Source organism: Siphateles boraxobius, unplaced genomic scaffold, assembly GCF_051911475.1.
Source record: "Siphateles boraxobius isolate OS27281-9 unplaced genomic scaffold, OSU_SipBor_1 9, whole genome shotgun sequence".
In the NCBI taxonomy this organism is placed as follows: Eukaryota; Metazoa; Chordata; class Actinopteri; order Cypriniformes; family Leuciscidae; genus Siphateles; species Siphateles boraxobius.
The window spans coordinates 14991949-15018587 of record NW_027509219.1 but is presented as its reverse complement, the minus strand read 5'-3'; the positions used below and the strand labels follow the sequence as shown (position 1 = coordinate 15018587).

The 26639-nt window shown below is 38.6% G+C and overlaps 1 protein-coding gene across 9 annotated transcripts in view; it reads left to right on the top strand.

Moving 5' to 3' along the window:
• ncor2 (nuclear receptor corepressor 2) overlaps positions 1 to 26639 on the top strand; it is a 152897-nt gene that overhangs the window by 109781 nt on the left and 16477 nt on the right. For 5 of the 9 annotated variants that reach the window (XR_013201227.1, XM_077224503.1, XM_077224500.1 and 2 more), the window contains 19 exons: positions 6043 to 6188; positions 8340 to 8497; positions 9270 to 9332; positions 15645 to 15787; positions 15881 to 16019; positions 18089 to 18509; positions 18935 to 19040; positions 20432 to 20666; positions 22038 to 22085; positions 22419 to 22580; positions 22909 to 23021; positions 23173 to 23275; positions 23356 to 23454; positions 23576 to 23679; positions 25098 to 25245; positions 25334 to 25456; positions 25587 to 25661; positions 25754 to 25968; positions 26227 to 26587. Coding sequence is in view for 8 of the 9 variants with exons in the window: in XM_077224503.1 (XP_077080618.1) it covers positions 6043 to 6188; positions 8340 to 8497; positions 9270 to 9332; positions 15645 to 15787; positions 15881 to 16019; positions 18089 to 18509; positions 18935 to 19040; positions 20432 to 20666; positions 22038 to 22085; positions 22419 to 22580; positions 22909 to 23021; positions 23173 to 23275; positions 23356 to 23454; positions 23576 to 23679; positions 25098 to 25245; positions 25334 to 25456; positions 25587 to 25661; positions 25754 to 25968; positions 26227 to 26587 (2962 nt within the window). In the remaining variant the exon portion in view is untranslated. The remainder of the gene's footprint in view (positions 1 to 6042; positions 6189 to 8339; positions 8498 to 9269; positions 9333 to 15644; positions 15788 to 15880; positions 16020 to 18088; positions 18510 to 18934; positions 19041 to 20431; positions 20667 to 22037; positions 22086 to 22418; positions 22581 to 22908; positions 23022 to 23172; positions 23276 to 23355; positions 23455 to 23575; positions 23680 to 25097; positions 25246 to 25333; positions 25457 to 25586; positions 25662 to 25753; positions 25969 to 26226; positions 26588 to 26639) is intronic. The other 4 variants (XM_077224506.1, XM_077224505.1, XM_077224504.1 and 1 more) reach the window with 1 other exon arrangement.

The window sequence follows — 26639 nt, the reverse complement described above, 5'->3', positions numbered from 1 at the left end:
ATTTCATTTGACAGAGTCTGTACGAACCCTGATTAAAATATTACAGGTTTCTTTAGCTTTAGCTATAACCTAGAAACTTACGTAAATTTCATAGGTAACACTTTGCAAGTCCTTTTGTTTGCAAGTTTGTTAACAAGGATGTATGAGCAATGCAAGTGTACCTTGATCATTCATGTTTCATGTTAGTTCAAAGTACATTAACTAAGGTTAACAGATAAAATAAAAATTAAAACTCAATTTAAAATGTATTAGTAAATGTTGAAATTAACATACTAACAATGAACAATACAGCAACATGTATTAACCTTAGTTACTGCTAAAAATGTAAAATGTAATCAAGTGTTGTAAACCATTTCATATAAATCTAAAGAGTCTGCTACGCTTAAAGATGGCCATATTTAAATATCTGCAAAGGCCAGAGCATTAAAATAACATAAATGTATATTACATGTATTGTCTCTCACTTAATTTGCTTCTATATTAGAACATTCATTATCTAATCTATTCATTAGAACATGATTATCTAATCAAAATAACAATATGTATTGCAGTGATAAAAAATAATTTAATCGAATGCGTTTCTGATTTGTTTGTGTCGGCTGCATGAACATATCAATGTTGTGATATGTTTAAATATGCAACTTTAAATATGCTTAAAGTTACTAGCTTTAAATATGCAACTTCCCCAGCTAATGAATGCATAAAAGTGGCCAGCTTGATACAAACTAATGCAAATAAATGGTAACAGTTGCTACATTAAACATTTGGGTCAGGTTTGATTGTGTTAGAGTCCTCACAGCCTTGACGGCAAACATACTTCTGTTCTTTTTCTGCTAATGCAGCATCTAGTCAACAAATGAATTACTTTATAATTATTTGGCAACATGGACTGTAGTGTTCTGTATTCATACCATTTCGCTGCAAGTTTTTTAAATGTGTATCTGAAGTGTCAACGCTCTCCGTGCCGCCTGCAGCCGCACGTTACAATGAACAACACATGTCGCTAGTTTTTATTTGGCCTCTAAAGGCCGCTCTCGTTCTGTATAATGCCAGCAGTCTCTTCGCAGCGCTCTTGTCCTGTGTAATGACAGCACACTCTTCTCAACCGCTACAGCAACGGATGCAAACCGGAAAAACTATCGGTATGGATTTTTACCGACAACAATAGTTCCACCCATTAAACTATCGGTACCGATATATCGGCAAAACCGATGAATCGGTCGACCTCTAGTCATGACTATAGTGGCAGTGTGAATTTGGCTTGCCTTTTTAATGAGTTCTAGTTTGAGTTTCGGCATGATTCTAATGAGTATCACAGGCGCACACCTCAAAGTGAGCTCAAACCATATTAAGTAATTATCCAGCTCTCTGCCCTGTTGGAGTCCGCCGTGATTCGGTCCTGATCTATAAAACACTCATTAATTTCTGTACCTGTGTGTGAGAGAGATCACGCACATAGAGAGTCATGGCACTGTTGCGTCGTGAATGTATGAATGTTTGTGTTTTGGTTTAGAGAGAGAGAGCAGAAGATGAAATTGTTAGAAAGAGAGCTCTCCCTGTGTGTGTGTGTGTGCGTGCGAGTGTGTGTGTGTGTGTGTGTGTTGCCTGGAATAATAGCAGGCTCAATAAAAGCTGATAGAATAATGAGCCCACAGACCAAACACATTTGTTTTACTGGTCTTCTGCTGCCGGAGCAGTTCTGCTCAGGTCATTAAATATTGCCTGATCTTAATGGGCTCGCATTAAAATGCTCTCAGCCAGTGCCACAAACACAGAAAGCGAGGGGTATAGCGGGATGAGCCTGATGGGTGAGAGAGAGCATGAACAAAAGGGAGACAGGAAAACAGAAAGCAAGTTGCAGTATGGCTGAGTGCATCTGTATATGTGTGTTTAACTGTGCATGAATAACTGAGTGTGTGTGCATGCAGCACTGTAATGAGGGATTTGGGCAACTGACGTGACATCTAATTGTACTGAAAAAGCCCATTCAGGTTTATCTCTTATATTGCTCAAAATTATCTGTTCAGATTAAAAGTAAAATTTGGAAACTATAATCTACTGTGGCAATACTCTATTATAAGTAATATATGTGTAAACTAATAATGAAATAATTATATACATATTAAAAATATAAGCTAGCCTAGGTACGAAATAGTCACCAATTATTGAGTCTTGTCATTATGCAATCTCTTGGAGTTCATTAAAAATTTCGCTAATCAGGACCCCAACAGGAAGTATAAGACTTGAAATGTCGACATACTAAACTCTATCTAAAGCTACTCTAAACTGTTTGTCAATCTTGTATTATTACTGTGCATGCAGTTTTCATGACTTCATTATTAATTGACCATTCGCAAAGACACGCCCCCTTTAGTTACTGTTGCTATGTCCGACAAGCCACGCCGCTCTCACGCCACACACCATGTTCTCACACAGTGAAATATTCATCGCTGAGCAAAGAGGACACTGACAAGGCGCTGACAGACAGGACAGACCAGGTTACATTTGATATGAAACAAAGTCTCAACTTTCAAATTTGGTCATTTTTTAAAGAAATTTAAACAATACCGTTTTGTGGCTCTTTTATGCGTTGTGACAGGTCGCTGTAGAGCCTCTTAAAGCTGCTCGTGAACCGATCATCTCTTCCTTCTAGTTAATGTATAGCATCAAAAGAACATAAGAAGGAATGTTGTTTTACCCGCGGGAAGACATCAGTACACTCCGTTTCTCAAGTTCTATCCACCGTAGGGGTGGGAGATATTGACTAAAATGAATATCTCGATATTTTTTTTCAATATCTCGATATCGATATTCAGACGATATTTTTGCAATCCTTCAAAGAAATGGCAAAGAAGGTCCAAATTGGTCTTTTGACTTGCTGCATTTGACCTATTATTGTATAGAATTACTAGTACATAAAGATATGAGACCATATTGATTTAAAGACTCCTAAACTTTTTAAAATAATAAAATATTATTCAATAAGTCTTTATTGTTCTTTTATATTTTTAATATGGGTGTAACGGTTAAAAAAATTCACGGTTCGGTTTGATACGATACAGTGGTGTCACGGTTCGGTACGTTTTCGATACAGCAAAAATAAATAAATGCCATAGAAATTTCCTATTTAATAAAAGAAAAAATATTTTTAAATAAGTGTGAGTTTTCCTACATCTTGAAACTTTGTTTTATAAATGGGGGTAATCTTTGAAGCATGAACACATAATGTTTTGGTCATCACATTGAAAATAACATTTAAATAACATTTGAGTTTTGAAGTGCTGGAAAAAGATGTGTGACGTACTTGAAAGCATTTTAATATTTCTCCCAAACTTCCATGGTTACAAGTTAGTGTTACTACATTAAATCCATGGTGAATGATCTGTGGACTTAAAACCTATAACTAGTTCATTCACATCAGCGCTGTTTGATCAGTTAATAATGGAGAAATTGTAACGCTTCTCACTAGATCTCTCAGCTATGTTATTACTTAAGTGGCGAATTCAAATGCTTTGTTTACTGGATCTCTTATGTAGTAACGGTGTCGCTTAATCAAGATTGGCTCGCGCTGCACTGACATTCGTCCGAACTGATAAACGGTCCGTGAAGCACAAAGTAATGAGTTTCGTTCCGCTTTCATTACATTTGCCATTTGATGTTGCGCAATGTTGTGGTGTTCGCTCCAGCGCGGATTTTGGTCGGCAGGAAAAATGGTCCAACCACCGGGATGGTTCGGTTTGTAATGCGTACCAAACCGATCTCTTGGGAAAATGTATTCCATCTTTTGGATTCATTATACAACGCAATTTTCTAATGATGCAATCACGAAGCTCACCACTTGAGGACGCCACAGACATTTAAGAAAAACTTTTTAACTTCAGATCATTTTTCCACAAACAACGCATATGTTGCCTTTTCTGACAGCTATTTTATTAATCGTACATCAGCTTTACTCTTTACAATTTTGGATTGTTGCTTCAACCTAAGAAACGTCATAACACACAGGTAAGAACTTCGTAGTTGTATATTGCACATTAGTAGTCAAGTCAAGTCAAATATATTTATATAGCGCTTTTCACAATACAGATTGTATCAAAGCGGCTTCACAGTATCAATCAAAACAACTTAACAATGTTTGTTTATTACTGGAAAAAAAAGACATCCAAGTTTGGTAGAGCTAATCAATGGTATGATTGGTTAATTAATTTGAATATCCCCAACTGAGCAAGCCAAAGGCAACAGTGGCAAGGAACCGAAAAACTCCATCCAGTGACCTAATGGTGTCCTAACACCCCATCAAATGACCCAATGGAGAAAAAAAAAACCTTGGGAGAACCCAGGCTCAGTCGGGGGCCAGTTCTCCTCTGGCGTTTATGAACTAGAGGCCGAATTTACAGTAACTGTAAGATAAAAAATGTATATGAATGCCTGGCTAAATAGATGCGTCTTCAGTCTAGTTTTAAACTGGGAGAGAGAGTCTGAGCTACGAACAATATCAGGAAGGCTATTCCAGAGCTTCGGAGCTAAATGTGAAAATGCTCTGCCTCCTTTGGTGGATCTGGATATCCTAGGAATGACCAGAAGCCTCGAATCTAGTGATCTTAAAGAGCGCAATGGATTGTAAGGCGATAGAAGATCCGTTAAATAGACTGGAGCTAAACCATTTAGAGCTTTATAAGTCAAAAGCAATACCTTGTATTTAATACGGAACTTTATAGGTAACCAATGAAGTGATGATAAAATCGGTGTTATATGATCATATTTTCTTGATCTAGTAAGAACTCTAGCGGCTGCATTTTGGACTAACTGTAGCTTGTTTATTGAAGATGCAGGACAACCAGCTAATAAAGCATTACAGTAATCTAGTCTCGAGGTCATGAATGCATGAACTAACTTTTCTGCATCAGAGACTGATAGCATATTACGTAGCCTAGCAATGTTTCTAAGGTGGAAAAAGGCTGTTTTTGTAACATATGAAATATGCTTTTCAAAAGACAGGTTGCGGTCTAGTATGACACCCAGGTCTTTTACTGTCGCGGATAAAGTAACAGGGCATCCTACTATGTTAAAGTCGTGCTGTGAAGGGTTTAGTAGCAGCTTACTCTCTTTGCAATTGAGGAAAGATCGTGATTTTGTACAAAAAATAAATAAAATGCAGTCAAACAAACCCCTACAGTATTTAAAATCGCTACATATAATTGTTTAGAGGGTTATGCGTTATTTGTTTTCTCTTTAACTTCCTTCAGCTCTTTTCATGTTTGGGGGGTCGGATTGTACAAATTATGAAATATTCGATATCCCAATTTTGCATATCGTCCAGACAACAATTTGGATATTATCGTCTAAACGATATATCGCCCACCTCTAATCCAACGACATTAATCTACTAACTCACCTGACTGCTTTATCGGACAAAAATGGCGGATTCGGCGGATGGCGGATTATGATTGGTCAGATCGTCTGACACAAAAATTCCCTTATGCAAAATCATACATGTTAAAACAAAATCATGTTGGGAAAAACATATTGATGTCTGGTTGTCAGCTTCCTGTTGGTGTTTGTGCGTAGGGTTATTTGAGAGATTCCTGCACTCTTTCACTCATTGATCTCTCTGTCCTCGGTCCCCTTAGATCCTGTCTCTGTCCCCTCCCCCTTCATCCTTCTGTCATCCATTTTTCCCTTTCGCACTAGCAATAGTGAAGCATATTCTCTCCTGACAAAAATAGATGGTTTATGGGGCCTCATAACTCAAAATGGAATTCTTATGTGAAGGAAAACCCAGATACATAGAAGTGAGACCTGGGTGATAGGAGCACCACTTCCTCTGGGTGTTTTTTCCTCACTGTGCTTATAAAGAATGTCCTGGTTCTAGACAGCTTTTTGGGCATCTTAGTTAAAGTTGAGCTTGAAAGGAAGTTTTCTATATAATCAGGATGTTATGTTCATTTATGCCTGCAAATTAGGAGAGTTATATTTTTTGAGAGGAAGCAATGTTTTTTATGCTTTTTTTTTATTTGCCGTTTTGATTGGCTGTGCTTACAGAATAACCAACAGACACAGCAACAGGTGAACCGCAACAACCAGGAGGAGAAAGAAGAAAAAGAGAAAGAGAAAGAGAAAGAGAAAGAGAAGGAGGGAGAACGTGAGGAGGAAAAAGCAGAAGCAGAGGAAAAAGAGGATGGCATGAAGTGAGTATCTTTCTCTCTTTTACTCGTTTTCTTTTCTCTCATCTCACATCAGTCTGTCAGCGGTTTTTTCTTTCTCCTTGCGCTTTCTCTCATCGAATCCTTTGAACTTGTGGCCTTACAGCTTGTTTTTCTCTGTGATTCAGCTTAAACAGAGAAAGCACAGTTACATAACCGGCAGGTGGAAAAAGCATTCTGCTGACTTGCCCCTCAACGCTGGTGCTAAAGTCCTCTGATTCAGAGCTCTTTTGAGGCGTTTGCGTGTCACAGACTCTTGGTTAGAACTGTGGTCTTGATACAGAAATTTCAGTAGTCAATACCAGTGAAATGTTTTTCAAGTAATTAATCAAGTAAGCTGTCAGTAATAATAATAATTAAAAAAGGGGTAAATATTGTATATAAAATATATATATATGTATTAAGATCTATTTAAAATTAATACGTTTTAGAGTAATAAATAACAAAAAGACCAGTGAGTGGGTTTTACTTTTTCTTGTCATGGTCTTCTTCAAAATTCATGGTTGAGTTGTTTGATTAATAGTAACAATGTAATCGACTGGTACTTTTGGTAACACAGCATTCTATTTTCCACAGAACAATGGCTATGTACAGATGCAGGTTCTGTATCATTTCAGGCTAATTTTATAAGCTGTTTCTGAATGCTAGTTCATTCACAGGTGCACACACTATATTAAAATACACCAGGGAAGTACAGGTAACAGTGTATTATTCTAAACTAAACCTGTGCAGTCAGCAGTGCTGTAGGATGTGATTAGAGCACATTAGCACTGGCCCGAATACACAGCCCTCAGTATGCACCGCAGGACGCCAGCTATACATTAAAGGAGTACATTAAGCCGAGTATGTGCCTTTCTCTGACTTTTCCCGCATGATTCTCAACCTGCGGGTACAGCTGCTGCTCCTATATTTAGTACTGTATCTGCAAGATGGATAATGTGCAGGTAAGATGAATGAGGGTCTGCTCATCCCACAGCCACTTCCTGAAGGTGGGATGAACTTGCTAGAGATACAAAATTTGCATAGTGTGTTCATATGTGTACATGTATGTGTGTCATTTTTCTATTGGGGGTGCTCAGAATTTGGGCTGAGACCCATAACTGCAAATTATTTATTAATTCATAATTTTTGGCCTTTTTATTATTGCTTTAGTGGATAGGAAAGCGTTGAGATTAGAAAGGAAACCACGGGGTAAAGAGAGTGAGGCATGGGATCGGCAAAGGACCTCGAGCCGGGAATCGGTCTCCGGAGGTGAAGTTGCACTATATGTCGGAGCGCTGCCCATGAGGCTATCGGCTCCGACTCAAGTTACCTTATTACAAAAACTAGGGAAGCATCACAAACTTTTCAGCGAGAATGATTCTGATTTTATTACATTTAGTATAAATGGAGATAGAAAGTGGACATGGTCAAGCCAGTTGAGGCTCACGCAGCCTGTTTATTTGTAAGATCTCGTGGAGAAATCAAAACAAGTGAGCTCAACAGCACATGCAAGGAAACTCAGTACACTATTGAGTATTTTTGCTCTTTTTCGCAAATGAAAATGGTTCCAAACAAAGCCACAGCAGAACTGTTGTGCGTGTCCAAGCAACACAAAGCAGTGCTGCATTACGGAATGATTCAGTGTTTTTTAACAAATCGAGTGAGTCAATGATTTACTGACCCATTCTTTAAGACCCATTCTTTTTTTTTTTTTCATTCTTGAATGAATCAGCGATTTGAATGAATTGGTGACGCATACATTTTAGGTTAGGGAATATTGCTCTTTCTTTGATTTCCAAGTTAAAAAATGCCTTGGAAATCAATTTAAGTGAGCAAATATCACAAATATGCTGATTTAAGTAAGTGCTGATAGAACACTGATGATAATATTGCTTTAAAATAAATTAAATTTATTCCACAAGAAGCCAACCAATTATTTCCTTTTTTACTTGAACTTGTGAATGACCGAGCACACAACAAGGCTTAATGTTGAGCCCTGTATATATTCTGTTGTTTATTTTTTCTATATTTAATATTTTTATTCAATTTCGGGGGGGAATCAATTAGCAGATTATGAAATGAACCGTGTGATTACTGCATCAGCAATACGTAGGATGTCACTTTGATAATGAATTTTTTTTTCTGTTCTTGCAGAGATGACACCTCTGGTGAGGACGGGGAGGAGAAAGAGCCTCCTGTAGCCGTTAAAGGCCGTCGCACCGCAAACAGCCGTGGACACCGGAAAGGACGAGTCACCCGCTCTATGACAAACGAGCAGGAAGAGAACACTTCACCTCTCAGCAGTGAGCTAGGTTAGCAAACACACTCACATACAGTTGACTTTTTCAATGGGTCTCTGAGGTCACGTGTTCAAATGAGTTCTTTGTTTTGTTCTCCGTTTGTGCAAATTAACCGTGCACAACCTTTTATCGTTCAACATGTTCCCATTTTAGTTTTATAACTTCACTTTTCTATTTTCCCCAAAATGTGAGGACATTTTAACAGCAATATTAACAGAACAATAATGATCCTAATAATGAAATACTGTACAAATACTTTGATTTTTGAGTAGAAAACATCTGTCCCCTCACTTTTTTAGAGATCAGTGGCTCATCTAGCTTAGCTAAGAGTGTTCTTGAACTTTCGCTGATTGTGTTTCAGTTAAAAATATTAAAAAGGTGTCCTATACTTCAGCGTGAGTGTCTAAACACGGCCTGTGCCAGCCCTTGGCCTTTACTGATGTCCATCACAAGAGCTTGAGTCATTTCAATAGGTCGCTTCACCTTGAGTTTCTGCCTTTGACTGTTTATGCTTTTAGTTGTTTGGTTTGGTTTAGTTCATTTTTCAGTCATTTTAAGTATGGATATGAATTCTTTATTTTATTTATTTATTTTTATTTTCAGATTTGTTAAATGTTGTTGATTGAAATATATTATCGGAACATAAGAAACAGTTTTGTTGTTTTTAATCTCTACTCATTAAATTAGATGCGCTTAGAAATTAGAAAACAGAAAATAGCTGCTCAGGTTGTTACCTAGATGGTTGCTGACTTTGCCTTATAAAGACTTTTTCTTTGTATTTTAGCAAACCTGGAGATGAACGAAAGCTCTCGCTGGACTGAAGAGGAGATGGAAACGGCAAAGAAAGGTACTTATCAGTACTTATTTTGTGTGTTTGCGAATTTTGTCACTGTTGACTGTGTTTACTGAATAGACAACATTGCACACTGGTTGGATCCATGCAGGGCATTAAAAATCATTAAAAGTCATTAAATGGATTTTATGAAAATTAAGGCCTTAAATGACATTAAAAAGCATTCAATTTTAATCCTACAGGCATTAAAAATTGAGATAGTTTTGAAGAAAATTGTATATTATCAATTTATTTGAATATAGCCTTCATAATTAATTTTTTATTTGCTGTCGCAAAATATGTATGTTAGTGTGATAAACACGCGGAACCAGTTTGGTAACAGACAGCACGCCAGAAAACGGTTCTCTTTCGCACATGAACGAACAATATAACACACAATTGTGCCAAAATGTCTGTTTTGTCGAGTATTCTCATAACATAAGAGCAGTCTTAAATGAGTTAAATAAAGTCTTAAATGAACGTAAAGAGTTATGAGAGAATGAGACGCGTGTGAGATCCGCGTCTCTGTCAGCAGCGGCTGGTCTTAAAGTGACAGCTGCCAATAAAGCTTTCTGTCAGTTAAGTTAATCAAAAAACAAAGGTAACATAAAATTACTCTCTGCTCCTGACTAAAGAACTTTTGTAGTTTAATAAGGATAGTCTGTATTTAATTTATAATTTATGCCGTGCAGACTGTTTGATAATTCTATAACATTTCTGTATATGTCCTACCTGTTAGACAGGAAGGGCAAAGGTAAATATGACATTTATTATATGTTTATGTGGGAATGACGTTTATGTGTTTGAAGTTCACTTAAATAAAATGAAGCCTAATAAATGTAAAAAAAAAAAAATGTTAGCTTTCAATTACACTGTAATGTTGGATGGCTATAATGAATGTTTAAAATTGGGGGAGGGGGGAAATCATTTTTATCCAGGCATCCATAGCTGTATTAGTATCAGTGATACTGGCCTTCATTCATAAAAATATGCCATTAAACAAGTATTTAAAATATTCTGTCTATATATTGTCTCTACATTCATTTGTAGATTAACTGTGAGATTATTACATAATAAAATATATAAACTATTATAAACCTATAAAAATTTAAGTGTTTTTAATTGCGATTAATCACAGAAAAAATGTGCGAATAATCAAGTAAATGTTTTAATTGATTGACAGCACTGTAATATCTGTGGTTATTCATGGGTCATGGCATTTAAAAATGTAAAACATGGCATTAAAAAGCTTTACATTTAAATTGAATATACCTGCAGAAACCCTGACATACAATTAAGTTAGAAAAGGTCATAATGGGCTTTCTGTTTGTCTTCATAGGATGTTGACGGTTGGGATCTACCTGTGTCAAATTAACTAGATGTAACTCTGCCTGATAAGACCTGTAACACTCAGCCTAGCAACTCCACAAACATTTACATGAGCATTAAATCATACGCTGTGCCCTTGGCCTCGTTTCACACACATCCACTCAGTGATACACATAATAATGTGTCTAAATGTGGGTATTGTGCCTTTACATGACAGCTGGTTGTTCAGATCTGCTGCTTTCAGAAATGTCATTTACTCATGATTTAACAAACAGAGCTTCGTTACTGGACCTTGAAACGTCTTCATGAGGGAGTGAAAAGGATAGAAAGCTTGAGTAAAGAGCAAAGGTCTAATCTTCTCTCTTGTTCGTGTTTGGACTGTAATGTAGACTGTTAGTGTGTTAAACGGCCGCTCCGCTGACCTACTTCAGATGAGCTACTTCCACGTCACTCTGTTAATGGCTCTGTGTTTCTCTGGCACCCGCACATATCTGATCCATCGGGCCGCCTGGCTTACGCTGCTCTGGCTTACAAGATCTGTAACTTAATAACACTTCATTAATGATAAAGTCCCCTGAGCCAAATCAGATTTGTTGTTTACAATCACAAGAACTTGTCCTTGCCTTCATGCCAACAAGTATTAATTTATGTAATTTAGAATCTGAATCTGATTTACATTTGACAGATATTCATTTTATTTTTGAAGAGGGCTCTTCTATCTGTCCTTCATTTATAAACATTTAAATGTTTTTAAAGTAAGAACCCTATTAATTAATTAATTAAATATAATTTTTATTAATTTACTCATTCATTCTTTTAATGTATGTATTATCTATGTATGTATTATTAATTTATTCATTCATATATTTAAATGATTTTGTGCAAGAACGATGTTTATTCATTGAATTAATTACTAATTAATTTCTTTATGTATTTAGTTATTGTTTTAAATATTTAAATACATCATTTTGGTGTAAGAACCCTATTTTTATTTACCTATTCATTTACATCATAATTTATTCATTCATTCAATTTCCCCAACTTTTTTGCATTTTTGTTATAAATGGATTAATGTGTCTCTCATTAACAGTTTCATAGTCAAAAAACATGTCTCTCATTAACACCGTCAAAGCAAAGGCTATACCTCAGTCTTTCCCACCAGAGTGCTGCTGTTATTTTTAACGTCAGTGTACCCGCTTTATCTTCTAGTCTGTCCCCAAATATCCTGCCACCCCTCATCCCTTGACCCTTTTAATGCCAGTCGGATACCCCGTCTGTCCTTTATAAAGCAGCTTACAGCTCTCTATGCTGATGCTCTCTATGCGTTATCCGTGATCATTTTTAAAGTGAGAAAGAGAGAGACAACAGTAATATATGTTAATGGCACCTGGCCGTCTCGCTACATTCCTGCACAGAGAGAGAGAGCAGCTCTTCTCTGTGACTAATGCGCGCTGGCACGGCCTTTTAAAGGCAGGGTGGCCTTGCTTGTGTGCACGTCTCTGAGTAAATGAGGGGAAGTAAAGTGTGTATGTGGCTGTGAGGGCACTTTATAGCAGGATAGCGGCCTATGTATATAACCCAAAGCTACTGCACACAGCTCTCCTCGTGTCTTTTTTAGATGCTTTTCTTTAGAGACAGTAGCTGCAGACTGATGTATGTACTGTGTATGGATATAAACATCATTTTATCTGTAGTAAACAAATGTGACATTCTACTTGTGTTTTTTACTTGCAGCTGTATTTAAATAAACAGGAATTAGTTGCTCCAGTTGTGACTCCTGTAAATATACAGTGTGAACAGAACAGGATTCAGCTCTCAGAAGAGGAGTGACAACTTCTTTCTTTCTTTAGCCTGGCTCTATTTTTCTGTTTTCCCTTCTCTGTTTATGTGTCTCTCTCTTCCTGTGTCTTATGCTGGGTTTGTCTTTTCATCCATCTGAATTTCTGTTTTTTCTCTCTGTCTCTCATTCTGTTCATTCAGTCTCTCTCTGTCTTTATTCCTGTCTGTCTTTCTCTCTGTTTGTCTGTCTTGTTTGTTTTTATGTCTTTCTGTTTCTCTCTTGGTGTTTGTTTTTCTGTTTTTTTCTTCTGTCGGACACTGTCATTCTGATTGTCTCTTTCTCCTGTCTTTCATTCTGTCTCTGTCAGTCTTCCTTTCTCGTTCTCTCTTTATTTATATATGTATATATATATATATATATATATATATATATACAATATTTCTGTCTTCTCTCTTTTGTCTGTCTTTCTCTTTCTCTCTTTTTTCCATCTCTGTCTTATGTTTGTCTTTCTTTTTTATCTGTTTTTTTATCTGTCTCTTACTGTCTTTCTATCCGTCTTAATTCTGGCTTTCAGTTTCTTTCTTTCTGTAGCTTTGAGTGAGTGGTTAGATTCGGTTGTTGGAGTACAGAGAGAAAGGAAGTGGCTGAATTGTGGGTTGGCACGAATTAGAGGATTTGGCAAGCCTCCCTGTTTCTCTCTCTCTCTCTCTCTCTCTCTCTCTCTCTCTCTCTCTCTCTCTCTCTCTCTCTCTCTCTCTCTCACACACACTGTTGTTAAGGACTATGTGTAGAGGTCACATTGAAGAAGAAAAGCAGGTCAGTTAGGAGGAATTGCTTTCCCTCTGCTTTCTCATGATATCAACATCAAACCTCTCACATCTCTATCCCTTCTCTCTATTCCTTCCACAATCTATTGGTCTTATTGTCTGTTTGCTTTAGTGTTTGAGCGTAGATACGTTTGGCACAGATAATATGCATTAGAGAGCGTAGAAGAGACAGAATGATAGAAGAGATCAAATGAGGTTGTGGAGGGAGGGTGGGAGGGAGAGAGGGAGGGAGGGAGGGAGGGAGGACGGGCATTAGGGAGGTGGAGTCACTGCATCTCAGCTTCACTTTGCTGTTAAAGTCCAGCCAAGCGGCAGCCAGTGAAGAGGAGTGGAAAAAAACTGTGGCCTTGAGACAGAAAGAGAGAGGGCTGGCGAGAGAAAGCATGTGAGTTTGATAAATAGACAGAGAGAGAAAGCGAGAGAGAGAGGAAAAAGAGAAGGGCTGCTGCATTTAGAGAGAATCAGAGAAACGACAGCACAACTATCAGAGGAGGAATGGGGAGCTCATTTCCCTCCCAAACACCACTCCCTTTTTCTCTCTCAATTCTTGCTCTTCCTCACGCTGTGCTAAAGCTCCAAGAGCCTCTGCTGTGCATTTCTATGGAGATCATGTGGGGGAAATGAAAAGACAGATGGAGCGATAGAGAAGAGTGGACCAGTGGACCGCATATTTTATTTATGCAACTCCCTGATTGGACGATCCACAGAGGGCCAGTGCTAAGGATTTTGATTGGATGCAGCATTGGCACATGCTCTTGAATTACCAACACTGATTGGACAGCATCGTCTTATTGGACTACTCTTATATTTGGAGGTCTGGATTGTGTAGTGAATAAAAAATCCAGTGTTTTGAAATTGAAGATGGATGAAAACTGCATTTCAGGAAGTTGAAGGGCTTTCACTGGATTTAACTGCAACTTTGCCATTTGTTGGATTGGGCAATAATAGAGTTTCCTTGACTTTTGACCTGCTATGTAAAAGTACTTCTGGGTGATTGTGTGTGTAAGAATTGCTAACAGGCTTTATTTAAGCAGTCTTTGCACTGTCAGTGGGTGTTTGCCATGTTACATAAATTAGAATGTGCGTGTGTTTCTGACAAACAACTGGAAGTTTGAGAAATAAATAGAGACAGAAACAAGGATCAGAGATGGTGAGGATAACAAATCAGACTTCAAGTGATTTCTTGCTTTGCTTTGTTTGTTTGTTTGTTACCAAGGGCATTTTTATTGATCTCAATGCACTTACACTCTTCATTTTCTCTCTCCCTGTCCTAGCTAAATTATAGCTTTGATGTGGAGGGCAGCAGTGCTTTATTGTGGTCACAAGCGATATAAATCAAAGCTACTATTTAGACTGGACGAGATAGGTTCCTAATGTGCAGCTAAACAGCACACTACGACTTGTCTGGTGTCTGCTGAGCGTTAGCGTGGTGTTAAATGATTGAGAACAGTTCATGTCAGGTTGCTGCCCCACTTTCCTCCTTCAGACGGCAAGCTGCAGCAAATGATCTTTGACCTTTAATTGAGGTTTTCCTTAATGACAACGCAAGGCTGGCTGGATGGGAACGCTTGAGGCTTCCGTAACTGGCACACAAAGTTTTTGTTTGTTGAAAGATATTGTCTGTTCCGCAAGTGTGCAATATAAATCTTATTTAAACTGTAACAGCCTTGGTGCTGCCCTATTTTGAGTGAATAAGACTTAGTGGGACACCAGGTAGGGAAAAAATATGTGAGACCTACACATATATTTGGGTCAGTAAGATTGTTTTAAAAATGTTTTTGAAAGAAGTCTCCTGTGATAACCAAGGCTGCATTTTCTATTTGAATATATTTTAAAATGTAATGTATTCCTGTGATGGCAAAGCTGATTTTTCAGCAGCCATTACTCCAATCTTCAGTGCCACTTGATCCTTCAGAAATCATTCTAATATGTTGCTTTGATGCACAATAAATATTTCTTATTTTTTTAAATATTTGTAACATTATAAATGCCTTTACTGTCAATTTAGATGAATTTAATGCATCTTTGCATAATAAAAGTATTAATTTCTTTCTGATCACAGTCTTTTGAACTGTAGTTTAATTACTAAATTTGCCAGTTATTTTACAGTTTCACTCAAATTCACAAAAAAGAAAACTGAGATGTTTAAAATCAATTGAATACTGTATACAATGTATACTGGTCTCCCTCACAAGGTCCCCTTTTTTCCTCCTCATTTCCCGTTCTGTGTATAAAATAAAATGAGAAGTGTTTTAGTTGCGTCATGCAGTTAGTGACACGGTTTCTAATGCAAAGAAATAACTATGGTGATAGGCCTATCACTCATAGCTCTGTTTCCTTTTTTTGCATTAGTAAAGTGAGAATGTTCCTTCTCTTACTTTCACTCCATAGGTCTGCTCCAGTATGGTCGAAACTGGTCCGCCATTGCCAAGATGGTGGGCTCCAAAACAGTCTCCCAGTGCAAGAACTTCTACTTCAACTATAAGAAGAGACAGAAACTGGATGAGATTCTGCAACAGCATAAAATAAAATCGGTCAGTTTCTTTTACAGACACGTTTCCTAGAGAGCGTGGGATTAATTATTTATAACTGTCAGTAGTATTGGTTTCATGTTGTTTTTTTTGTAGGAGAGAGAGCGTAAAGCCAGGCGTAAAGGTAAAGCTCTTCAGAACGAGGAGGCCAGCGCTCCATCTGCTGCAGAGGAAGAGGAGATGGAGGGATCGGGAGTCAGCGGCAATGAAGAAGAGGCTCAGGAGGATGGAGAGGGTACGTACACACACAAACACTTGAGACTCACAATGCTACATCATGCAGTAACATTTAAAATGAATAATGTCCATTCAAACACAGTCATTTGTTGCACATTACTGATTGACTGTTTAATGGAAGTAATGAAACTCAGTGGTAGCATCTGAGAAACAAATTAGCAGTTTAGTAAAAAATTTTTATCAGACATAGCTATGAAACGAGTCACAATGCAACACCTCTGAGGTTTTGCGGTTGCCAGGAAATCCCACAGCAGCTCGTGCTTTTCTCAGAATATCAGGAACACGTGGCCGAGACTCACCTATGACCTCATCCGTGATAGAACCCTGACCTACTTTTGTCAAGTTCTGAGAAAAAGGCGACACTCTGCACAAACAAGGATTGCTTTTTCAGGGAAGCTGCATTTTGTGAAGCGACTAGAGGTGTAGTTATCACTGTCTTGCTGTCAAAGTGTGTGTCGTGCTGTGGATGTAGTTTTGGAGCTGTACTTCCACAAGTCTGCCAGACAGCTATGAAATGAGTGCTTTGTCCTGTGTGTTTGGCAATCAGGTGTGGCTTGCCGATAAATGGCTTTCGTAAGCTTTCATAAAGCCACATTTATCAGGTCAAAGCTTGTGAAACAGAGCCAGCAAGGGAAGTGCATATTATGTTATGGTTATTGTGTAATTACATCCAGCTGGGAGGGCACACTCAACGGCTGGGGTTTATGATGCCAGTGGGAAAATGAGGCTTATCATAATCCCCTACTGTGTATTTACTAGTTATGTTTACTTTTTGATTTGACAAAGGACATGTTAGATTTAGATGGGAGTGATTCTTTCATTTAGGAGCTTTTGTGCCCAAGGATGATTTTAAAAATGTTTCATATTGTTAAATGTTACATTTTGTCAGAGTTTCATTATTTTGGACTTTTTAATTATTATTATTATTATTATTATTTTTATTTTTTTAAAGCGATATTTGTATTTATGTAAGCAAATTATATACTGCTGTCATTTCCATCATGCTAATCATTTTAGAGAACAGTCTAGTTTTTCTAAAAAGTTTCTCTAAAACTTTTTAAGATAATTGACAGCTAGCTAACTATTTCTCCAAAAGGGAAATGTCATAACCATCATACACAATATCCACATTCCACACAATCACACACTACCGTTCAATAAAAATGATAAAAATTTAATAAAAATTTGTTTTTATTCAGCAAGGTTGCATTACATTGATCAAAAGTGACAGTAAAGACTATTCCAAATAAATGCGGTTCTTTTGAACTTTCTATTTATCAAAGAATCCTGAAAACATTTATCATGATTTCCACAAAAATATTCAGCACAACTGTTTTCAACATAAATAATAATAAGAACTAGAGATGCGCGGTTGGCGGTTATAGCCACGGACTCCCCGGATAAACCGCGGATCAGGCGGATGACGTGACGCAAAAAAATATTTTAATTAAATTCGGGCGGGTGGCGGGCGGTTTCTAGTATCGCGGCTGTCATCAGCAGCGCCTTGTATCAGCGGATGGCGGGCGGGTGCGGTTTTGAAAATTGGTCAAAAACTTTGGTGAGGATGGATGGCGGACCGATGATTAGTTTTGTGATGCGGTTGCGGATGAAATAATAGCCCATCCGCGCATCTCTAATAAGAACTGTTTCTTCAGCTCCAAATCAGCATATTATTATGATTTCTGAAGGTTCATGTGACACTGAAGACTGGAGTAATGATGCTGAAAATTCAGCTTTGTCACCTCATGAATATAAAAATATATAGTTATTTTAATTTGTAATAATATTTCTCAATATTACTGTTTTTATATTTTAATCAAATAATGCAGCATGGGTAAGCAAAAAAAAAAAAATCTTACCTAGCCCAAACATTTGAATGGTTGTGTATTTTACCAAAAAAGGCTGATCAAGCCCATAATCACATGTGAGATGATTTAACATAGACAAAACAACTGAAACAACTTTAAAGCAGTCAGAAGTGCCACTAATCACCCAATCACCAAACCACACTCAACACCCTCCATGTTCTGCCCTCTTACAACGTTTCCCATCTCCTTTTTTTTCCAGGTGGAGCCAATAACAGCTCAGACACTGAGAGCCTCCCTTCCCCACGCTCCTCCGATGACAGTAAGGTCAAAGAAGAGGGCACAGCACGGCCCAAATCTGCACCCAACGCTACTTCCTCCTCCTCATCCTCCACGGACAAGGACATGCCAGCTGTAGAGACGGGGCCGGATGAGAAGCCAAAAGTAGAGAGGGGAGAAGGGGAACAGGGAGGAGTGAAGCAAGAAGTGAAGATTGAACCAGGGGAGGGTGGTAAGGAGGTGTCAGGAGAGGATAAGAAGCCTCCTGCCCTGGAGGTGGAGGAAGGCAAGAAAGAGGTCAAGAAAAAAGAGCACGGAGGAAAGAGCGGAGCTCACGACAGCGACTCCAGCGCCACATGCAGCGCCGATGAGGTGGAGGAGACTGAGAGCTCAGAAAAGAACTGGTGAGAGTGTGCCATGTGTCTGTTTGGCAGTGAGGCTTGATTGGTTGCTTGGGTGGGGTCTGATGTGTTTTGTGGTTAAGTAGACTGGGATTGTTGATTTGTCCTGTAGGACTCTATTTTTTCCATGACAGCAAACTCTGTATATGTTGGCCGAGTCAGGGGAAACATTACCGTTAGCTTGCCAAACATAACAGAGCGAGTGTGTGTGTGTCTGTCTGGCTATCTTTTGTGTATTTTGCATTTTACATTTCCATACGATTGCATGTGGAAAGTCTATATTTGTTTATGTGTGGCGGGATGATGATTAAGTGTGTGTGTTTGTGGCATTAATGGGCTGTTTACAAAGACAGTAAATAACAGAGAATGAAGCTCTGACCATATTAAGCAATAACACTTCTCACTCTCAACACAATGACGTCTCCTAGGCCGAGTTTGTTGAATTTCGCCCATGATGGAGTGATCTCTTCTCCAGTTCCGAAACCACTGGACCTCAAAACGCTCAAGCAGAGAGCGGCCGCCATACCTCCCATTGTGAGTATGCCAACATTCATCTGCTTTTCATCCTGCTGTTATTCATGTTCAGTCAATTGTGGTTTGAACTTCATGAGGTTTTTGTTAAAACAAGCCATATCTGGCCAGATTACACAGATTAGCATCTTCTCTCCATGTTGCCATGGTTACTAAGGCTGTTTTCCACCTCTGCTCTTAGCTATTCAGACACTCATGATGAGTTTAGAGAAGACTGAACGGTCTGAGCTCTGGCGAGAGGAGGGGCGTGGAAACTGATATGTGCTGTTTTATTTTCCCTCTTCTTTATTAGTCTGTATTTTAACGCATTTTTCCCCCTGACTTCTACATGGCTCAAATTGGTTTGGTTGTTGCTGTCCATTTAAAATTGCATGTAAATTACCTCTGCTACAATTGACTAGCAGTTTTTAGCATGTGAGCACCACCCACTCTGTTACTGAAGTCAGTGATTGGATATGGGTGGTTATTAGGGGTATGGAATCTGTATTGTTTACAATAATATCATAATTGCCGTTTTAACAATGTGCAAGCTGACCTTATCGAGTAAGTCACTCACTTTAAAAAAACAAATTCATACCTTCATACCGAACACTTTTGCTGTGTGATGTAGCCCATTATAATTCAGTTAGAATGCCCCTGTATGATCAAATGTTTGCTAACCCTAACCCACGATTGCAAATGCAATATTTATTTTATACAACAGTTCAATATACAAGTTAACGTTGTGAGTTACATTTTAGATGCAATATTATCAGTTTTTGCTCTATTTCGCACACGAAAATAGTTCCAAACTAAGCCACTGCAGAATCATTATACGTCTCTAAGCATTTTTTTTTATCGGGTGAGTTAATAATTGAATCACTCATTCATAGAGACAATCACCTGCTTTGTTCCTGAATTAATCAGCCATTTGAATTTTGGTATTATCATCAATTTGGTAAAACTTTATTTTAAGGTGATGTAGTTGCATTGTACTTACTCAAATAAGTACTGAGTAATATTAATTAACTACATGTCCTTAGTATAGAGTTAAGGTTGGGTTTTGATTTTGGGTTAGTTACTTGTAATTATGCATAATTTACTGTTATTACTATGGTAAGTACGTGTAGTAACCTGTAACTACTTCACCTTAAAATAAAGTATTACCATCAATTTAAAGGGGGAAATATTGTCAGTTCCCCCCCAACTCGTCAATATTGCACACCCTTGATGGTCATGTTAATTAATGTGCTTATAGGTGTGATATTGTAAACATTGTGTTTTTCTCAATGACTCCTCTTCCTGTTAATTTTGTTTTTCATGATATGGCACATTTAAGTAGATTAGAAACATATACATGTGTTGTGTAATTGTTTATAGTAAGCATAAAATAAGCATTTTGTCTTTGTGTGTAGATGACAGAGGTAGCAGGACGAGATAACCGGCCTGGGTTGCTAGGGAAGCAGCAGGCTATGCCCCATGCTCTTGCGTTGTACCAGCAGCAGATTACCATGGCACATGAATCCTCCCAAGAGGCCAAACAGCAGCATCCACAGCCAACCAAATCTCAGCATTATCCAGGGGTCGGGGACTCGAGTAGCCCACGGGTCAGGACTCGCAGCCCTGGTGTCTCTGACAGAGAGAGAGAGGGTAATCTGCTCGTGTTCCTTATCCACATTATCCTTTGATCTGTTCCTTCACTCCTTTTCCCTCCTCAGCTTTCTCAACCACCATTGTTTTCCTCGGTTGTGTCTACCCCACCAGTTAAGCAAGTTCTGATGTGTGTGTCTGTGCACATGTGAGTGGTAGGGTTGTTGTATTTTTGAGTGCTGTGAAGAGCGTTGGTTGTAAATATAGTAAAAAAAAAAGTGGTGTATTCAGTCAAGACCCGACCACCTAGACAGACAAGTAGTGAACAACCACCAGCAGCAGTTCACCTTGTTACCTGACACGTGCAGATCTGAAATGAATGCTGCCTTAGTAACAGGCTGATGTGCAAGTTAAACATTATTTGGCAAGTTTTCACAAGCAAAATCCAGCAGTTTCAATAGGAATCAATGCTATCTTTGATGGGTTCAAGTTAGTCACCCGGATTCGCCACATTAACCATGAAAACAGTGCTTGGTTTAAAAGTGTGAGCTGTGCTTCATACATCGCTACACTATTGAACATAGACCATCACCTTTTTTGCCTGCAGTCTAATTCTATTAATTCTAAATGAACTTGTTTATGAATCATTAAAACTAAACCATTGAAACTAAACTGAAATTAAAAAACGAAATATCTTTGTAACGTTTAAACCTTTATAATAACATTGCTAGTCTTTACTCTCCTTACACATCAAATTAGGGATGCACAATATATTTGTGACCATATTAGTATGAGCTAAGAGAAGTTATTCTTAATTTTTATAATGTCCATCAGGAACTACTTCATATTTATTACACTGCTCTTTGGCACACTTGAGTCTAAAAAAATCAGTTGCAGCATTCGGCTGTCAATTAAAGTCTGATTTCCATAGCTGTGCTACTCTCTTGTATCACTCTGTGGCCTCTTCCCATTAAAAAACCTCATATTTTGTATTAATTATTAGACTGACTGGGCATTATCCTTTTTTAAATTTTGTTTTCTGTATATTCTTTATTTAAATGCATCCCTTTAAGAGTATAGACACATTGGTGTAGATTTTTAATATCGACCGTAACATGAAAATATAATTGAAAGCCTATTTTTAGTCAGTGATTAAACTTGAAATAAAAGAGAAGCCCTTTAAAAAGAAGTTAAATGGATGAAGACAGAGAGAGAAATCCTTATCTCATTATCTCAGTATCACTACACGCCATGAATAGGAGTCCTCAACAAGGACATTTCACTTCATTAAGCAAAGATGGTTGTGGTGGTATTAAATGTGGGCACTCAGCACTAAGTTAAGTCACAAAACTGATCCTTTTGAGTACTTGGAGAGAAAGAGAGTCTTGGGTCATGCCCATGTGATGAGCTGCAGTGTGTCTGTCCCTGCAGAGCTGGAGTGGAACGAGAGATGGCTTCAGGCTCTGCTACATGGATTACGTAGGTTTACACACCACACGCGCATACTCACACATTGTTAGATCAGACTCTAATCAAGCGTGTTGATTTCTGGGAGTGTGAATGATTCGCAGATGTGTTTGCATGCCGCTACGCTCGCAGATTCCAGCTTACAGTGTTGATGAGCCTTATGATGAGTGGAATAACTGCTATCTGTGTGTTTTCACACTGGAGATTGCTGCTTTTGATGCAGGGGTTGTGATGATGATTTGAGCTTTGTCATTTTCACCTTCGCCAAAAAAGAGTGACATAGACTTCTATCCAGTAATCATCTGTTTGACAGTCATCTTTGTACATTTTTGTGCATGTGTGCAGATAAATCACGGGCGTTCTCTCCTCTTGCGGACGGTAAAAAGATTCCCGGGGCTGATGACATCCGGGCTGTTGGTCTAGGCCGGCCAGTGATGTCACCGTACCAGCTCTCGCCCAGAGACATGGCCAAATTCAGCCATGAACAGCTGCTACACTACAGTCCCTGTAAGACAATATTGCCTTGTCTAAAGTCCCAAAAATATTATTTATTTATTTATTTCAGATAATATTCTATAATAAAATAAAAATTGTGTCTTAATACAATGTAATCAAATAATATTAACTAAAATATATATGTATATAAATTGAAAAAAAATATGTAATATTAGTTGTTAATATTATTATGATGATATTTCTTACTGAGACACTACAGCAAAAGATAAATAACTGGCTGAAAAACTTTTTTTTCCTTCTTTTTTTTGGTGAAAATACTACCGTGCCTAAAACTTTTGCTCAGTACTGTATACAAAATGCTTTAATCACTCTCTTTCAGCATTGGCTCCCACTCTACAGCCACAGGAGAGAATGGCTGCAGTGCGGCCTCTACATATCCCAGAACCCCCTCCTCTCATCTCCTCTGCCAAACCTGGCGGCTCTATCACACAGGTAAGAGCAGTACTTAATCTCTCGCAGTAGCAATGTTCTTTTGATGTGGTATTACTGGGACCCATCATTGATATTATGTTTAGTGCATTCAAAGTGTTTTAATAGCATTTTAATATGTTTATGCTGGTGTTAAACTTGTTTTGTATTGCAGGGTACTCCAGTGCAATTGCACAACCCATCTCATGGCTCCGACCACGGGAAACTCCCAGCACCAGGATCCATGGCTCTCTCCTGGATGGACCAGAGGAAAATGGGTGAGTGTGAGTCGTAAGTGCGAGCAATCATAAGTCAGCAATCCGTTTTCCATATCCAACGTCTCCTTCTGTCTCTTTAGGAGGGTTTCCAGTGGTTAAACAAGAGCAGTTGTCTCCACGTAGCTCTGCCTCCTCTCAGGCTGAGAATCTCTCCACACAGGACAGTGCTGCATCACGGGGTACGTTTGGGTCAAATAATCATCCCTCATCTCATTTCAGTCTTGGTTCAAAGAGATTAAAATGCAGAAATAGGGCTTATACCGCGAATAGATTGAAAACAGTATTAACTCTCTCTCACAGGCCCCATGCCAGCTGTTCAGGGTGGCAGCATCACAAAGGGCATCCCTGGCACACGTGTGCACCAAGAACCTCCCATATCATATAGAGGAGGTTCTATCACTCAGGTAGGAAGCTCCCCTCCCTTTAAAAGCCATTTCAGTTCATTTTGTCAAAAAGAGGTTGCACTGAAATTTTTCCAAAATCTGTTTTTGCAAAATTTCATTGTCTAATCAAAAATGTATTTACAACCAATTGAATGAAGTTTTACACACATTACAGTGAGCAGTCAGCTCATATAAATGGCTCTTCAACAAACAAATGGAACAGGCATTTTGTGTCACAGCCATACCACGTCATATTATGACATAACTGGTAATCAGTTTCCATAACAACAGGTACACAGCGTGCAATTCTGTTCTCTCCCTTTATTAATGTATTTACACGTCTCATCGCAGCCTGATGTTACTGATCACCCAAACACGCACTCAATGTGCCAACTGACCTACTGTGGCACATATTACATGATCACGCAAATCAGAATGTTGTTGGGCGAGCGTTTAATCAGATCGGGGTCAAGTCTATGTGTAGAGATAAGCTCTGTGTTTATCTCTGACATTTGCAAGAGTTATTGGCAGATTTATTAGAAGATAAGGAGCCACGGTCTACCTGATACAGGTACTAGTCATATGTAGCTGTATGAAACATGGTATTTTTAACTAGTATGCATGAAGCTCAAACATCTTCCAGACTTCCAATTAAAGGTCAAACCTTTAAAAATAATTTGTCCTGCTGTGATTTCTTGCAACAAACTTGAAAAGGTTCCAGCCTCTTTTTGAAGCACATTTTAGCATCCGTTTTTCAGTATTGTAACCTAAAAATACAATTGTTATGAAATACCAGACAAAAAGTGCTTGCTGCTTTGAATTTTCTGATCTCACAACACAAGGGTTAAACCAGGTCAGACTTGAGGAAGTCTTACCCTCCTATGTGCATTGAAGTCTTTTACTCGTTGTCTGTACAAATTATAATTAAAGTATTTTAAAGTATTTATGCTTATTACATAAGTATCCATTTAAGACATCATCAAATAAATTGACCACAGTAGCCATTTTAATAATTTCCATAATTTTATGGTAAACAATTCGTCATTGCATGTCAAAAGTAATGTAAAAGTTTTCATATTTTTTAAAAGACTTTCTGTACCTCTAAAACCTTCAGTTATTTTTTTTGCTGATTGTTGATTTCAGATGTTCTCCCCCCATGTGGGCATTAAAGTCACTATGAAATATAATTGGACACTTTTTATGGAATATTGCGACCTGTTTATTATATATTTAAAACAATATTTGAAATACAATTCATGTGTCCTATTTATATTTAATCGAAAAACACTAACTTCCCCTCCCCCTTGCAACAACATCTCTTCTCTGGTGACGTGTGCACCGATGCAAAGACTTGGATATACGGTTCAAATATGTAACGATGATCGCAACTTGCGTTTCATGACGAATTTAAACAAAGCATTTTCTTTCATCTCTTTCAGGGCACTCCTGCAGATGTTTTGTATAAGGGCACAATAACCCGTCTAATCACTGAGGACAGCCCCAGCAGAGAAAGAAGCAGAGACGACACTCCTTCTAAGGGGCACGTAGTCTACGAGGGCATCAGTGGACACATCCTTTCATTTGACCGTAAGTGTACACAAACATGTAAATACTCATAACTTAAGTGATAAAGGCAGTACTAGTTTCAAACTATTGTATGTGTTTGATCACACAGGGGGTCCAAATTCTAAGGAAGAGGGTCGTGGGGACATGGGTGGGCTGAAGAGGTCCTACGAGATGATGGATGTTGGCATGTCTCGTGTGCAACCCATCAGAGACTCACTATCTGCCTCTGAAGGTAAGCATAACAAACTTTATTTTATTTTATATATATATATTTTTTTTATTATCAATCACGGACATTGAGTGTCACTGTTTCCCGTTTTTCCAGTTTACTTTCCTTCACCTGTTTTTTCTTTGTGCTGCAGGTTTGATCAGTCGAGCAATGCCTCATGATCGGGATAGTCCTCATCTACACCACATCCGTGGATCCATATCCCAAGGTCAGTATGATCTCATAAACACAGGCCACAGCCTTGACTGACCACCTTTAGCTTGAGGTGGTCATTATCTTAATTCTCTCTTTCTCTCTCAGGAATCCCACGAGATGACTGTCAGCGTCAAAACGTTAAACTGATGAAAAGAGAGGGCTCTCCATCACCCCGTGGCCCTGGTCATCCCACTGATTCTCTTAAATCACGCTCTCATGAAAGTATGGTGCCCACTGTTAAAGAGGGAGGACGCTCCATCCACCTGATCCCTCCTGAGGGGGTCGTGATAGGCAAGCCCAAAGAGGGTTCAATCACCCAGGTGACTTATAATTCTGACTTTGACATTTTTTACTTGTTGTGGTGGAAAATCTCTCAAATTAATTTAAATACGGTAAAATTATGAAAGTACTACACTTTTATTGCCACTTTTACGAAAATCATATTAGGTTTGGATTGATGCGAGAAGTCTGGCTTTGGTATCTTGGTATTGGTAATTGATACGTTGCCTTTGGCAGCTGATGAAATTAAGCCAAGGCTTTAAATACTGACATTTGCTCATTTAATGGGTCTTCTACAGGGCACCCCTCTGAAACAAGAGCCCGTCGGCTCATCCAAGCGGCATGACGTGCGCTCCATCATCGCCAGCTCTCCTCGGCCTTATTCCGGACTGCCCCCTCACCTAGAGCTCAGGCCTGAGCACAGAGGGTCTGACAGGGCCCGCTATGAGGAGGTGGGGAGCAAATCCCGACCCAGTGCTGTGGTCAGCACCCCCAGCTCTCTATCCCGTGCCTCTCCACTGACGATGAGTGGAGAGCAAAGCAGCAGATCCCACCACAGTCCAGTGGGCTATGAAGATCACAAAAGATCTGGCTATCCTCCACCCTCACACAGAGCCTCTCCACTGTCCGGCAGAGAAAGCTCACAGCGTGCACATGAAGGTATCATGTTCTACCAGTCAATGGCATTTAGTAGCTGGTGTCAGTTTTATGA